The sequence below is a fragment of the Chiloscyllium plagiosum genome, chromosome 29 (assembly GCF_004010195.1).
Source record: "Chiloscyllium plagiosum isolate BGI_BamShark_2017 chromosome 29, ASM401019v2, whole genome shotgun sequence".
Lineage (NCBI taxonomy): Eukaryota > Metazoa > Chordata > Chondrichthyes > Orectolobiformes > Hemiscylliidae > Chiloscyllium > Chiloscyllium plagiosum.
Genome location: NC_057738.1, coordinates 22,775,132 through 22,790,545, shown reverse-complemented (window position 1 = coordinate 22,790,545; position 15,414 = coordinate 22,775,132). Strand labels below are relative to the sequence as shown.

The window sequence follows — 15,414 nt, the reverse complement described above, 5'->3', positions numbered from 1 at the left end:
CTGGTTCTGAACCCCACCCCACCAATCATCAGGAACATCCTGTGTTTATCCAGTCTAGTCTTATTAGAATTTTATAGGAACCTATGAGATCCCCCTCATTCTTCTGAACTGCTGTGAATATAGTCCTAAATGATCCAGTCTCCCTTCAGGCACCTGTTCCGCCATCCCAAAAATCAGTCTGGCAAACCTTGTTGCACTCCCTCCATAGCCAGAACATTTTTCCTCCGATAATGAGTCCAAATATACACACAATACTCTAGGTGTCATCTCACCAATGCCCTGTAGAATTGCAATAATACATCCCTGCACTATTGGGACTAAAAACTCCTCCGTTATTTGTTCGAATGGTCTGAAATTTATTCCTTCACGTTACTGTGCAGTGGAAACAATTCTTCAATAAGCTCATCGATTATTTTTTAAAATTGTGAATACTGTCTCCCTGCAATAGGATATTGTGAAACTTGAAAAGGTGCAGAAAAGATTTACAAGGATATTGCCAGGGTTGAAGGGTTTGAGCTATAGGGTGAGGCTCAATAGACTCCAGAGCATCGGAGGCTGAGGGGTGACTTTTCAGAGGTTTATAAAGTCGTGAGGGGCATAGATAGGATGAACAACCAAGGACTTTTCCCCACTTTAAGGGAGTCCAAAACTAGAGGGCGTAGGTTTAAGGTGAGAGGGGAAAGCTTTAAAAGGGACCGAGAGGGCGAGAGAGAGAGGGCGAGAGAGAGAGGCAGAGGGAGAGAGAGGCAGAGGGAGAGAGAGGCAGAGGGAGAGAGAGGCAGAGGGAGAGAGAGGCAGAGGGAGAGAGAGGCAGAGGGAGAGAGAGGCAGAGGGAGAGAGAGGCAGAGGGAGAGAGAGGCAGAGGGAGAGAGAGGCAGAGGGAGAGAGAGGCAGAGGGAGAGAGAGGCAGAGGGAGAGAGAGGCAGAGGGAGAGAGAGGCAGAGGGAGAGAGAGGCAGAGGGAGAGAGAGGCAGAGGGAGAGAGAGGCAGAGGGAGAGAGAGGCAGAGGGAGAGAGAGGCAGAGGGAGAGAGAGGCAGAGGGAGAGAGAGGCAGAGGGAGAGAGAGGCAGAGGGAGAGAGAGGCAGAGGGAGAGAGAGGCAGAGGGAGAGAGAGGCAGAGGGAGAGAGAGGCAGAGGGAGAGAGAGGCAGAGGGAGAGAGAGGCAGAGGGAGAGAGAGGCAGAGGGAGAGAGAGGCAGAGGGAGAGAGAGGCAGAGGGAGAGAGAGGCAGAGGGAGAGAGAGGCAGAGGGAGAGAGAGGCAGAGGGAGAGAGAGGCAGAGGGAGAGAGAGGCAGAGGGAGAGAGAGGCAGAGGGAGAGAGAGGCAGAGGGAGAGAGAGGCAGAGGGAGAGAGAGGCAGAGGGAGAGAGAGGCAGAGGGAGAGAGAGGCAGAGGGAGAGAGAGGCAGAGGGAGAGAGAGGCAGAGGGAGAGAGAGGCAGAGGGAGAGAGAGGCAGAGGGAGAGAGAGGCAGAGGGAGAGAGAGGCAGAGGGAGAGAGAGGCAGAGGGAGAGAGAGGCAGAGGGAGAGAGAGGCAGAGGGAGAGAGAGGCAGAGGGAGAGAGAGGCAGAGGGAGAGAGAGGCAGAGGGAGAGAGAGGCAGAGGGAGAGAGAGGCAGAGGGAGAGAGAGGCAGAGGGAGAGAGAGGCAGAGGGAGAGAGAGGCAGAGGGAGAGAGAGGCAGAGGGAGAGAGAGGCAGAGGGAGAGAGAGGCAGAGGGAGAGAGAGGCAGAGGGAGAGAGAGGCAGAGGGAGAGAGAGGCAGAGGGAGAGAGAGGCAGAGGGAGAGAGAGGCAGAGGGAGAGAGAGGCAGAGGGAGAGAGAGGCAGAGGGAGAGAGAGGCAGAGGGAGAGAGAGGCAGAGGGAGAGAGAGGCAGAGGGAGAGAGAGGCAGAGGGAGAGAGAGGCAGAGGGAGAGAGAGGCAGAGGGAGAGAGAGGCAGAGGGAGAGAGAGGCAGAGGGAGAGAGAGGCAGAGGGAGAGAGAGGCAGAGGGAGAGAGAGGCAGAGGGAGAGAGAGGCAGAGGGAGAGAGAGGCAGAGGGAGAGAGAGGCAGAGGGAGAGAGAGGCAGAGGGAGAGAGAGGCAGAGGGAGAGAGAGGCAGAGGGAGAGAGAGGCAGAGGGAGAGAGAGGCAGAGGGAGAGAGAGGCAGAGGGAGAGAGAGGCAGAGGGAGAGAGAGGCAGAGAGAGAGAGACAGACAGACAGAGAGAGAGAGAGAGAGACAGACAGAGAGAGACAGACAGACAGAGAGAGAATCAGAGAGACAGAGAGAGAGAGAATCAGAGAGACAGAGAGACACAGAGAGAGAGAGACAGACAGAGAGACACAGAGAGAGAGAGAGAAAATAAATCTTTGGATCTGCAAGTCCCATGGAAGTTCACCCTCCTTCCTTAGCTTATACTGCAGCCACCCACTATCTTCATATTGCCACAGTAGGCAGGGGGATGGTCGATGTATCATTCTGGAGTCAAGCTTGTGGCTGTAATGCCTGTCTCTTCCCTTTACAACTGAATTCTCTATTATTGCTTTCCTTAACCACTTCCTCTTCTGACCTCCATCTGTGGGACAAAGGTTTCAATGGAAACGAAAAAAAGAAAGACTAACTAATTTCTTCAATACTTATTACGGAATGTACTGTTAAGGAGTTGCATCTGCAGTCAAATTTATAATTCTTATTTTTCAAATTTTACACAAGATTACAGCTACCAAATTTATTCAATTTTACTTATTTGTGTTATTAATTCATGGAAATGTGTTGGCTAAGACAGCACTTATTGCCCATCCCTAATTGCCAAGAAAGCAATAGAGAGTCAATCACATCGCTGTGTGTTTGGAGTCACAAGTAGGATAGAACGGATCAGCGGACCATGTTTTTAGTTTTTATTGAATTCAAGTTTCACCACTTACCACAGAGGGGATTCAAACTCACGTCCCTGGAACACTGGCTTGGGGTTCTGGCTTGCTAGACCAGTGACGTTACCACTATACCACCACCTCCCCTGCCATGTGCTGCTGTTAAGCTTGTTATTCGATGTGTAAGCCTGGTATAGACTGATTTTGGTCTCTTCAGTTCTTCCAATGGCTCCAGGTCTCCTGCCACAATATCTCAGAGCTTACCATAAGGAAAATTAATGCACAGCTCCTAATATCTTTGTACCAAATGTCTGGAACACAAGCTGCCATAGGATTCTGCTATCTTTCACAAAAGGATTGTTTCTCCTGCACAGCATTTAAAGGCATGCCTGTAAAACAGCTTTGCTACCTCAGTCCATTCTTGGGAAAAACCACATTTCAAAAAGGTACCCTTGATAATAACTGGGGAAATGTCAGTGTTATTTATGGCACTCAAACTTTTGAACATAAAAGCAAAATTCCTTGACATCAAATGAATGGTCAATAGAGACAAAACATTTTGCATGCTAGAGAATTCAACATAACAATCTCCTCTCCGAAAATATTTTGAGAAATTTGCAAGTGTTTTCTGAGAGGATACTGAGGCGATTTACCAGAGGGGCTTCAGGGATAAGGGATTTTAACTGCAAGGTTAATGTTGGAGAAGCTGCCTTGCAACATGAGGGGACGTTAGATTGAGATGTACATGATTATGACATAAGTTAGTTAACAGAAGTTTCTCTCATTAGCTGATGAAACAAGGACAAGGGAACACAAATTTAAAGTTTTGAGGTAATAAATGCTGGAGGAGGGGGTGGGGTAAATGAGGAAGAATGTTTAACACAGTGAGCAACAATGACTCAGTGTGGAGCTTGAAGGCAATTTTTTTGAGTGGCAGAGCAGACCCAAGATGTCAAATGGTCTACTTCTGTTCTTAGTTTGTTTGCAACTCCCTGCCATTAATAGTAGGTAGCAGGGATGATGACTGAGTTCAAAAGTAAACTGAATGGGCACTTCTGGAACCTAAACTTGCAGGGCTACATGAACAGATTAAGTGGATGGCATTAAAAAGAGGTAACAGGAGTTCATGAATTAATGGTCCCCCTTCTCTGCTGAAATGACTGCCTTGTACAGTGGTAGTGCTAGAGTAGATGGGATGGATCCAGAACAGAAGCAACAGACAAAACTGGTCACACATGGGACATGGAGGGCCATCAACACAGCAGCATCATATTCCATCACAACCTGCAACCTTACAGCCCAGCTCTAACAGAACTGTCCAACCAGGAGATCAATCCTGGTTGAATGAAGAACGTAGAAAAACAGCAGTAAAGCATAGCCAAAAGATAAAGTGGCATCAACTCAGTGAAGCTACAACAGAGCTTTGTTTATAGCATGATAAATGCTGAAAGAAGCATGCTACACAAAATTATAACCCTAAAACCAAATGATCAGATCAAAGCTTTGCAGTTTTGCCACATCCAGTCATGAATACTGGATAATACTAGTGCAAGAGGCTACATAAACATCCCATCCTCAACAATGGGGAGGTCCTGCACATTTGTGCAAAATACAAGACTGAAGCATTTGCTATAACCTTAAACCAGAAGTCGATGATCTGTCTCAGCCTCCTTAATGTCCCTGTCTTCACAAAAACTAATCTCTAGTTAATTCAATTAATTCCTCATTATATTGTGAAATGTTTTGTGCAAGCTATATAGCAAAGGTTATCAGGCCCTGCAACTCCAGCTACAGTAACATCTTAAGCCTCAGAATTAGCTACGATCTTCACCAGGTTGTCCCAACAGAGCTACAATACTGCCATCTACTGGGCAAAGTGAAAAATGGCTGAGTTTTGTTGTCCTGAGCAGATCAAATCCAGTTCTGTTCATTACTGTCCCATAGGCTAAACTTAATTATCAACTAAGTGATGGCGCGGTTGTAATATCCCTACCCCTGGATCAGAAGGCCCAGGTTCAAGTCCCACGGACTGCAGAGATGTGTAATAACATCTCTGAACAGCTAGATTAAAAAAGTTTTTTTTTAAAAAGGAAAAGCTTGCTCAGCAATAGCCTGCTCAGCAATATCTGCTAGGTTCCACAAAGACCTCATTTCAGACCTCAAAAGATCCACTGAGTAAACACGGACACAGTAGAAATTCAAATGGAGTTGTGTATCATTGCCCTTAGCAGTAAGGCAGCATTTGGATGGAATATGGCATCAAATAAAATCAATGGGAAGTCAGGATGAAAGCTCTCCTATGATTATAGACATATACAGAACAAAGGAATTTAGTTGTAATTGCTGAAGGCTCAATCATCTTAGCCCCAGGTTACTGCAGATTTCCTCAAGGCAGTATCATAGACCCAAGAATTTTCACCTGCTTCAAAAGGTTAAGTTGCACATAGATTTCAGGGATGTGCAGGTTAGGTGCACTAATCAGGGGAACTGTAGAATAGTACGGTAGGGGAATGGGTCTGGATGGGTTCAGTGGTTCGGTGTGGACTTGCTGGGACAAAACTGCCTATTTCCACACTGTAGGGATTCTGTTCCGTTTTAAACACGGACTATTCTCCAGTAAGTGGGTCAGAACTGGAGATGCCCATTGATAATTGTACAACATTCAGATTGATCTGCAATTTTTTTGGATAAAGCAGTTCAAGCCTACATTTCCTGAAGAAGGGCTTATGCCCGAAACGTCGATTCTCCTGTTCCTTGGATGCTGCCTGACCTGCTGCGCTTTTCCAGCAACACATTTTCAGCTACATTCAGTAAGACCTGAATAATCTTCAGGTTTGGGTTGAAAAGTGGCATGCAATTATTGTGTCACAGAAAGTTCCAGACAAAAGAATCTAAGCAGCTTTCTTTGACACATAACAGCATCATCTCAGAATATTCCAACATCAACATGCAGCTTTTCTTTTCCATTCACAGGATGTAGCATCACTGGCCGAACCTGCACTTATTGACCATAATTGAGGACAATTAAGTGCAAACTACACTGCTGTGGGTCTGTAGCCTGTAGGCCAAACCAGGGAACAGATTTCCTTCCCTAAAGGGGGACTTAATGAACCAGATGGGTTTTTATGACAATCAATTAGGATTTTAGATTAGATTAGATTAGATTACTTACAGTGTGGAAACAGGCCCTTCGGCCCAACAAGTCCACACCGCCCCGCCGAAGCGCAACCCACCCATACTCCTACAATTACCCCTTACCTAACACTACGGGCAATTTAGCATGGCCAATTCACCTGACCTGCACATCTTTGGACTGTGGGAGGAAACCGGAGCACCCGGAGGAAACCCACGCAGACACGGGGAGAATGTGCAAACTCCACACAGTCAGTCGCCTGAGGCGGGAATTGAATCTGGGTCTCTGGCGCTGTGAGGCAGCAGTGCTAACCACTGTGCCACCGTGCCGCCCACTAGGCTTACGCTTCATTGAATTTAAATTTTACCACAGTGGGATTTGAAAACCAAGTTTCCCACAGCATTGACCTGGGATTCTGGCTTATTAGTCCAGTGATATTATGACTATACCACTGCCTCCCCTGGGGGAGGGGGTTGCAAGTGATTCCCATTTCCCATTCCAGAACTGCACGTATATCATCTGAGATGCAGTGCACATCACTAATAAGATGCGCTGCAATTTGCCAAAGCTTCTTGAACAGCGCCTTCCCAAATGTGCGATTTTTTTCCTACCCAGAAGAATATGGCAGTAGGCACATGAGAGCATCACCCACCAGCAAGTGCCTATCCAAGGCTAATGCCATCCACTTTGGAAATATATCCTTCCTTTGTCACTGCTGGGTCAGAATTCGAAAACTCCCTACCTAACAGCACAGTGGGAGTACCTAAACCATGTAGACTGCAACAAGTCAACAAAGGTAGCTCACCACTGTCACTTTCAAGGCAATTAAGAGTGGGCAATAAATGCTGGACTAGCTGGTGATACTCACGGTCCATGTATGAAAGTTGTCCAGCTTACCAAAGTTACAGTGGCCTTCTTGTAACCTTCTAATACACAAACTAATCCAAAACATTTAACTTCCATAAGGGAACAGTTTAAAGACAAAGTAAATTAAAATAGATAAGAAAGCAGCCTACCAGCTCAGGAACCCCATTAAGTGACAACTAACTTCTACACTGAGCTCACAAACCGCAATTGAGAATGTAAAAAGGGCACTGAAATGCTTCAGTAGTCACAGGAAAACTAAGAAAAACAATAGAAGCTGTACGTAGCGATGGAAAGATCACAAGTGTAGAACACTGAACTTTCCATCACATTAAATGCATTGTTTCACTAGCACAGACTTGATGCGCTGAATAGTCTTTATTCTGAGATTTTTAAATCAAGCTTTGCAAATAATATCCATGTGACAGTAAAGAGACACATACAATGTATAAAGAACTTTCAGTCAGACTAGACAGGAATGTCTTTCATATATTCCAATTAGCATCTGAATTAAGAAAATGCCATACATAACAGAACTTTAACTAAGTTAGGCCATCTAATCAAATGCCTCAACATCCTCTTCCACCTACTTACCTTATCAGTAATGTGTCTGGTCAGTAGAACCCAAACTGCAGCACCACCTTGTGGACACTGAACCTCCAATTTGTACTGCGGGTTGTTTGCCAGGCTGTATGCGTCTTTCACTGGCCCTTGCTTTGCATCCCAAGTACTGGGGAGAAGGAAAGAGCCTTTCTCATAATGTAAACAAAGTCTAACAGCGTTCAAAAACTTCCATAGATCATGCAGTCAAGTAGATTTCCTTAACTTCCAGTTCTTTTCTTTACTATGTATTTCTTTAGCTGGAGAAAATTCTCAATCAGGGCTGCAAACAGGTTGCAAACCTAATCATACACAAGTTTGAATGATTTAAGTCTCGTTCTTCATTTGAGAACTATAACGTTCACACTATGATCGCAGCAAGGCTGCAGTTTGTATCATACACAAGATGCACTCAGTAATACAGCAAAGCTTTTTTTTTGACAGCAACTCCTATAGCTTCCCCACATTAACTGCAGCACATCAAGGTAGTGCCTCACCACTCCTTCTCAAGGCCAGTCAGGAGTGGGCAATAAGGGCTGACTTCATCAGTGATGCGCATATCCCACAAATGAATAAAAAAAACTTCTGTCTCACATTACTAGCCCAGTGAAGATGATGAATTCACCATGGCAGAAAATCTGCAAACCTTAATGCAATGGCACACAAAACTGCCACACCCCTAATAACTTTCACACTGCCTCAGGTAAAATTGTTGTAATAGAAGGTGAAAAAAAAGAAAAAAGGTAACCATTTTAAACCTGGCTTGCCAGTGATAAATGGTAGACAATGGTGAAATGGAAGTTACTCAGGGTTGTTATTACATAAATAATTGTTGATCTTATCGTGACTTTGTTCATTGCAATGCAGGGTGCACACAAGGCACAGGAACAGCTGGATGAGGACAGAAAAATGAGGCAAGCAAAATGAAGCAGTTGATAAGAAGATGGACAAGTATGTTAGCTAAGAGGGCCAGAAGTACACTTGAAAGGCCACAGAAATCTGGGGAAGTGATGTGAAGGAATGGCCCCAGTCAGCCGGGAGGAAGGGGTAATGTGTGTCAGGTGCACAATTTTTAAAAATGGTCAATTTTTTAAAATAGAAAGTTAAAAGTAGAAATAAAAAGCTTTACATCTAACTGGTCCATGCTAGTAACAAAACATGATTGATGAATCTGTAATATAATAAGATCACCAAGTATTAACTAATTTTGTTAGAAAATGTGTTTCTGAATGCCTAGGAGGAACTCATTTGCCAGATTCTCATGAAGAATACCTCAGTAAAATACTTTACTGTAAAACTAGGGAAATGAATTGTTTAGATGGACACTCCTCTAGGTTGTTAAAGGGAAATGACATTGCTTGAATACAGCAGTCATGACAATGGATAAAGGCAATGGACATGCAGACGCTGGAGAGCTGAAAATAAAAATGCAGAATGCTGGAGAAACTCAGCAGGTCAGCCAGCATCTGTGGAGAAGGAAGTAAAGTTAACATTTCAAGTCCATTGTGGCTGCTTTAGAGCCTGAACTAATCTAGCAAAACACACAATCAAATTGTTACACAGAACAGCCACCATGTTCTATAACAATTCGAAATGGCTCTCCATTCTTTCAGCACAATTAGATGCTGGCACAAATTTGCTGGCCTTGCCAGACACCCAGATTCTCATATCAAATCTCAAAATATTCAAAACACTTCAAACTACTTTTTAGGCATAGCCAATTTTTTTGTGGGTAAAAGTAACCAAAACCTTGCATTATACCGCAACATTTCACGAACAGTAAATGAGGAGAAATGGCCATTGGATTTGGTGGAGTTGTCCTGAAATTTAACCAGGTAGCTGAGAGAATTCCTAGATCTGCTGTAAACCACAGCATGAGATTTTTGATGGCAATCTTAATTTAACACTGCACCCCCTCTCAATGCACAACTTCAGGCACAGAAGATTACTACCCTCAGAAACAAAAGACATTAAACTTTGCAAGGCACCCTTGTTGACCAACCTGTGAATATAGGTCGACTCTTTGAAAAGCGCAGGATTCCAGCTCAGATAAATAACATCATAATGTCGGCAAAGGTCCTCCCAGTTGATCCAAAAAATTCCTGCAATGTTTAAGAATTCACAAAGAATGCCACTGCCACTTTCAATTTGACATATTGAATAAAATAACTGACTGCATTATTGTAATGCCTGAAGTCCTTGGACTTAATATTGTTAGATATGGTAAATTATCCGAAGTACTGGGTTTCAAAAGGAAAGAAAGGAAGGCAAAGGAGGATCAGACAAATCGGTTTAAGATTTCTATCCACCGATGTAAACAGGCAGAACATTGGACAAGCTCCTTAAGGGACATGCAGTCCTGCCATGATTTTCCTCTTTAGCTTCCATTCAGGAAGCCCTTATTGCTCAAATGCTTCAAAAGAAAATCTGCACTACTTAAGACATAAGGAGAGCCTCATAAACAGTGAATAAATCAAGCTGTTGTGTTTGCACTAGAACAAAGAGTAAACTGTTAATTCAAAAGTGCCATATTCCCAATATCACAAGAGACTGAAATACCATTGTCAAATTTCTGTGCTGTTTTAGGATCAAAGTTCAAATACTTCTTGAGAGCTGGGGTCCAGTTTTTCTCATCTTTATCACTGTATCGGCCTTTCCATCGTAAATGACTCCAGGGATTTTTGAGCTGAAGAAATTTAGAACCCTAGAATAAAGCAAAGCAATGTAATCACTTAAGCAATACACAAATTCTGAACAGCACTTAATATACAGCACTTTCCTAATGAATGTGCATAACAACGTTTGAAATGGCTACGGGAAAAACAATGCAAAGAAGAAACTTAAGTTTATTTTTGAGAAGTGTTTTCAATATTCAGAAACTTAGCCTTTGGCAACAGGTCTCAGCTTGAGATCAGAGTGAGAATTTTTTTTGAATTGTAGTTAAGACATTTTCACATAGTACAAAAAAGAATCAAGTATGACATCCAATGTTTACAATATTTGGTACTTCCCATGAGTATTTTTCAAAGTTTATTTCTGGAAATGCAAACTTAATAGAAACTAATGAAAATAGCCACATGGTTTCATTGTGACTCTGCACAACAGGAATCAAGATTGAGTATAATCTTCAGACTAAACAGTGTAAGAAGAAAGAGGAGAATTGGCAGATCATGCAGACATAATTCAATCCTCGAAGGTTGAACATAAGAATCTAGGATTACAGTCCAGTGCAGTACTGAGGGGGTACTGCTTTCTTTTAGATGGTAAATCATGACCCCTTCTGTTCTCTCAGGTGAACGTAAAAGTTCTCATGGTGAATACTGCCCCTTCATCAGCAAAAGAAAATAAACTAGTAATTATCACATTGCTACCGGCCAGAGCCTTGCAGAGTGCACAACTGGTTGCTACATTTTTGAAATAATGGAAGCAGCTATAACAAGGCATTTCATTGGCTGTACAGTGCTGTTGGATGAGTTGAGCCTATAACAGGCACCATATATATTCAAGTTGTTCTTTTATTTTATATTTCCATTATAAATTGCTATGAGCACAGCTAGGTGGGAACACCACGCCTTCCTAAACTTGCCAGTGTTGGTACTGCAGATCCTTAAAGAAGGGGTGAGGGAGAAAGGAAAATGTGTCATGCTACATGGCAAGTTTACATTATAAAATCAACCTTGGACATTAAAAATGAAAATAATTTATGAGGAAATGTTCTTAAATACCAGATGTTAAGTGATGAAGAAACATACTTGTTAAGATCAGATTTTACATTAATTGTTAAAACAAGGTAAGACTGAAGCCAACCCACATGTGCATTCAGTTACAGCAATTGAACTAGAAAGACCTGAAGGCAGGCATCTCTTCTACCAGACTACTAAAGCAGCAAAAATCCAATATCACTCATTTTCTTTGGTCAATCATATTACTATCTAAGGTACATATCTTCCCTGTCTCTGCCTATCTAGTGAACACTAAATGACAAAGCTTTACTTCACCACTAAACTATGAACCTAATATCTTTAATGTTGTGTAATATTTAAAAATATCTCCTTTTGAAGCAATTATTAACCAATAAGAGAATTAAACAATTTTTACTGTTGATTTTACATATCGCGTTATCAGACTGGGTATACCCAAGTGCAGCTATATCATTTCCTTAATCATTCAATGCAAGAAACCATCAAAATAATTTGTTACTTTCAATGAAAAGAATTGATGCTGTAGTCAGCACAAGTATGAAACTGCCACTGAGAGATTTAACCTTGGACAACTAATTTACATATAAATTCAGCAATATGTTCAGTGTCCTCTATAACAAGGTTGAAAAATTGCAGAAACTCCTAGGGCATGAATGGATTCAATCCTGCGACCCCAATGTGTGTCGAGTTAGACGAGATTAACAACTCATTTTAAACTCTTCATCAAGTTCAGTAGTGACACTGACAACATATTACAATCATTTACCAGGTCTGCTGCAGGTCCATCAATAGCAATCTGATCATAACTGGAAATGGTCTGTCCTATGTCTTACATGGAAATATTTTGTTACCTTGTACTCCCGAATATCAAGAACAGCATAAGCGTGCGTCGGTACCAGCCCCCATCGCTCTCCCTCTTCCTCACTCATAATGCCAGTTGCTGTCGTAATCAAAACATCCCCGTTATGAAATCTGTTGGATTTGGACACAGAGAAAAAGGCCTCAACGTGCTGACCGAAACTCTTCAAAAACTTTTGTGGTGCTTCAATAGTGATCTTAGATTACCTTTGATATAGCATTCTGAAAGTGCCATCATAATCAAACTTCTGATTGTCTGAATGCATCGCAATTCGCTCTGGTATCCAGCCAGTCAAAGCATGAAGATCGATGTTCTGCAGCATTGAGCAAAATGCGCAATTTTACAGATTAAGGTTAAGGCCAAAGGTGAGACAGTCAAACACACCAAGGATTTCAAACCTGATGCTATCGATCAAGTCACATGATTTCAAAAACAATTATGCTTTTATCTAATCTCTTAAACTGCATTACTCCCGAACATGAAATGAAATATTATAATGTTTGAGAACATCAAAACTAATTTAAAAATAGAGAGGCTCAAGTACTTGACCTAAGGCCATGGGACACAGTGAAGGCCCCTGTGTGATTTATTAGAACACAAATGAGGTTCTGCTTCAAACAATTTCCATCACTGGAACAAGTTGCTTTCAGATTCAAGAATTCAGGATTGCGCAGCCAAGGTCGCTTCAAAGCATTCTTTGAGCAATTTAGAGAAAGCTGGTTATTTGAGATTAAGATTGAGATTGAACAGGCAGCGCAAAGTAAATTGTCATTCTTCAATTGTAAACAAAATAATAAGCAGGGTTAGTCACTGTCTAACAATAGCAATAGATAACGACTAGATGATTTGATTATTATTTAACAAGTTATGGCTTTTTAAAATTAACAGATAGGTTACAGAGAAAAGTTAAAATTACTATTACTTCATCTCCTGTCATGTTATTACTGTCACTGATTTAAGAATATACCCTCAGTCCTGGATAAAACAAACTATTTCTCTCCCTTCTATTAATGTGTATCAGTTCAAATCCCACTATCTAATTATTTGTTGTTGTTGTCATTGATTTTGACCATAAGACACAGGAGAGAAATTAGGTCATTCAGCCCATCGAGACTGCTCTGCCATTCAATCAAGGCTGATAAGTCTCTCAACCCCATTCTCCCGCTTTCTCCCCATAATTCTCTATTCCCTTGACAATCAAGAACCTATCTCAATCTTAAATACACTCTTTACCCTGGCCTCCACTACCTTCTGTAGCCATGAATTCCAACAACAATTTTGCCTTGGTAACTGAGGTAGTGTGAAAATTATTAGGGGTGTGGCAGTTTTGTGTGCCATTGCATTAAGATTTGCTGATTTTGTGCCATGGTGAATTCATCATCTTCACTGGGCTGAAGAAGTTTCTCTTTATCTCCGTTCTAAAAGGCCTGCCCTTTATTCTAAGGCTGTGTCCACAGGTCCTGGTCTCTCCTACCAATGGAAACATCTTCCCAACATCCACTCTGTCCAGGCCATTCAGTATTCCGTAAGTTTTAATTCGACTCCCCTTATCCTTCTAACCTCCATCAAGTGTAGATGTAGAGTCCCCAAACATTCCTCTGATGTTAAGCTTTTCATTCCTGGGACCATTCTCATTAACCTCCTCTGACCATGCTCCAAGGCCAGTACATCCTTCCTGAGATACGGGGCATAAAACTGCACACAATACTCCACATGTGGTGTGACCAGAGCTTTATAGAGCCTCAGAAGTACATCCCTGCTTTTATATTCAAGTCCTCCCAAAGTAAGTGTCATCATTGCATTTGCCTTCCCAACTACTGACTCAATTTGCAAGCTTTCCTTGAGAGAATCCTGGACTAGAACTCCCAAGTCTCTTTGCACTTCAGACTTGTGAATTTTCCTCCCATTTAGAAAATAGTCCATGCCTCTATTCTTCTGACCAAAGTGCATGACCTCACCCTTTCCCACGTTGTACTCCATCTGCCACTTTTCTGCCCACTCTCCTCACCTGTTCAATTCCTTCTGCAGCACCCTGCCTGCCTCCTCAATGGTACCTGTCCCTCTACCTATCTTTGCATCATCTGCAAACTTAGCCAGAAAGACCTCAGTCTCTTCATCTAGATGAAGAATGTATGAAGTGAAAAGTTGTGATCCCAACACTGAGATTTGCAGATCACCACTTGTCACCGGCTGCCATCCTGAGAAAGACCCTTTCATCCCCACTCTCTGCTTTCTGCCAGAAGCCAGGTATCTATCCATGCCAGCACCTTGCCTCTAACACCATGGGCCCCTATCTTATTTCTTCTCTCTTTCTCTGGCTTTTACACTTGCTGCCTGCTATTACTCTCCAACTTCCTCTCAGTTTGACATCATCATTTCTTCTCCTCCTCATGCACGCTTTCCCGACAACTCTCAAACTGGCACACTCTTTTCACAGACATCACACAGATTCTGCGTCCTTCTTTGCAGATATTTTGCACTCTCCATTTCTACTGACTGTCAACAACAAGAATACCTGCTCCACCGCCTAAGTATAAAGGAGGTTACCAACTAATACTATATTTAAACACACTCAACTCCATTCATAGGCAAAAGCCATTCAAAGCCAGAGTTCAATAACTTTGGTGGAAATTGCAACTACTAACTTTTACCATATGCAGGAGGTTGTGTTTCCTACAGTACAGCAGTGTATATGCTTTAAGTAAATACCTTTTAGGTTGTGAAGCACTGGTGAACATTTTGAAGTCTTAAAGGTGCTATGTAATGAACTTTTGTATAAAGCAAATTACTAGCACTTCACATCATTTAATGATCAAAATAAATAATGGGGTGAGCTGACAGCAGCTACAAACTGAGAAAGTTATCATAGAACAATGTACTTTTCTCAATGCAGTTTCAGACATTTGGCATTAGTTTATCTATAATAAAACAATTTTGCAGCATCATCTCAGTAACAAAGACACCACTGGCTCATGCAGTGCCAGTTATATTAGAACAGAATGGAATCATATAACTAATACTTACAGAATTGGAGCCTGGAAAATCGTATCCCCCCATAACCTTCATGTAGGCCTTTTCGATCAAAGAGACCCAAAGTTCATTTTTGTTATTGGAATATGAACACAGCAGCTCACCACTGTAATCCACAGGTAAATAGTCATCGATGACCACCTGTTCAGATGCAAAATCAGAAAAGAAACTACAGTATTGGTTTTCAGTACCGATATATGGCAGGCCAAATCATCTTAAATACGGATATTTACCAGGTAGTGCAAGGCTAAGATAAAAGGGAGGAGGGACTTGGGGGAGGGGCATTGGGAATACGATAGGTGGAAGGAGGTTAAGGTGAGGGCGATAGGCCGGAGAGAGGGTGGGGGCGGAGAGGTCGGGAAGAAGATTGCAGGTCAAGAAAG

At 42.5% G+C, this 15,414-nt stretch overlaps 1 protein-coding gene across 2 annotated transcripts in view; it reads right to left on the bottom strand.

The window, feature by feature from the left end:
* The window catches only part of capn7 (calpain 7), a 52,106-nt gene that overhangs the window by 12,552 nt on the left and 24,140 nt on the right, over nt 1-15,414 (bottom strand). For both annotated transcript variants that reach the window (XM_043719266.1, XM_043719267.1), the window contains exons 10-15: nt 15,026-15,172; nt 12,208-12,314; nt 11,994-12,114; nt 10,001-10,145; nt 9,444-9,543; nt 7,436-7,571 (exon numbers count right to left, since the gene is read on the bottom strand). In XM_043719266.1, coding sequence (XP_043575201.1) covers nt 7,436-7,571; nt 9,444-9,543; nt 10,001-10,145; nt 11,994-12,114; nt 12,208-12,314; nt 15,026-15,172 — 756 coding nt within the window. The remainder of the gene's footprint in view (nt 1-7,435; nt 7,572-9,443; nt 9,544-10,000; nt 10,146-11,993; nt 12,115-12,207; nt 12,315-15,025; nt 15,173-15,414) is intronic.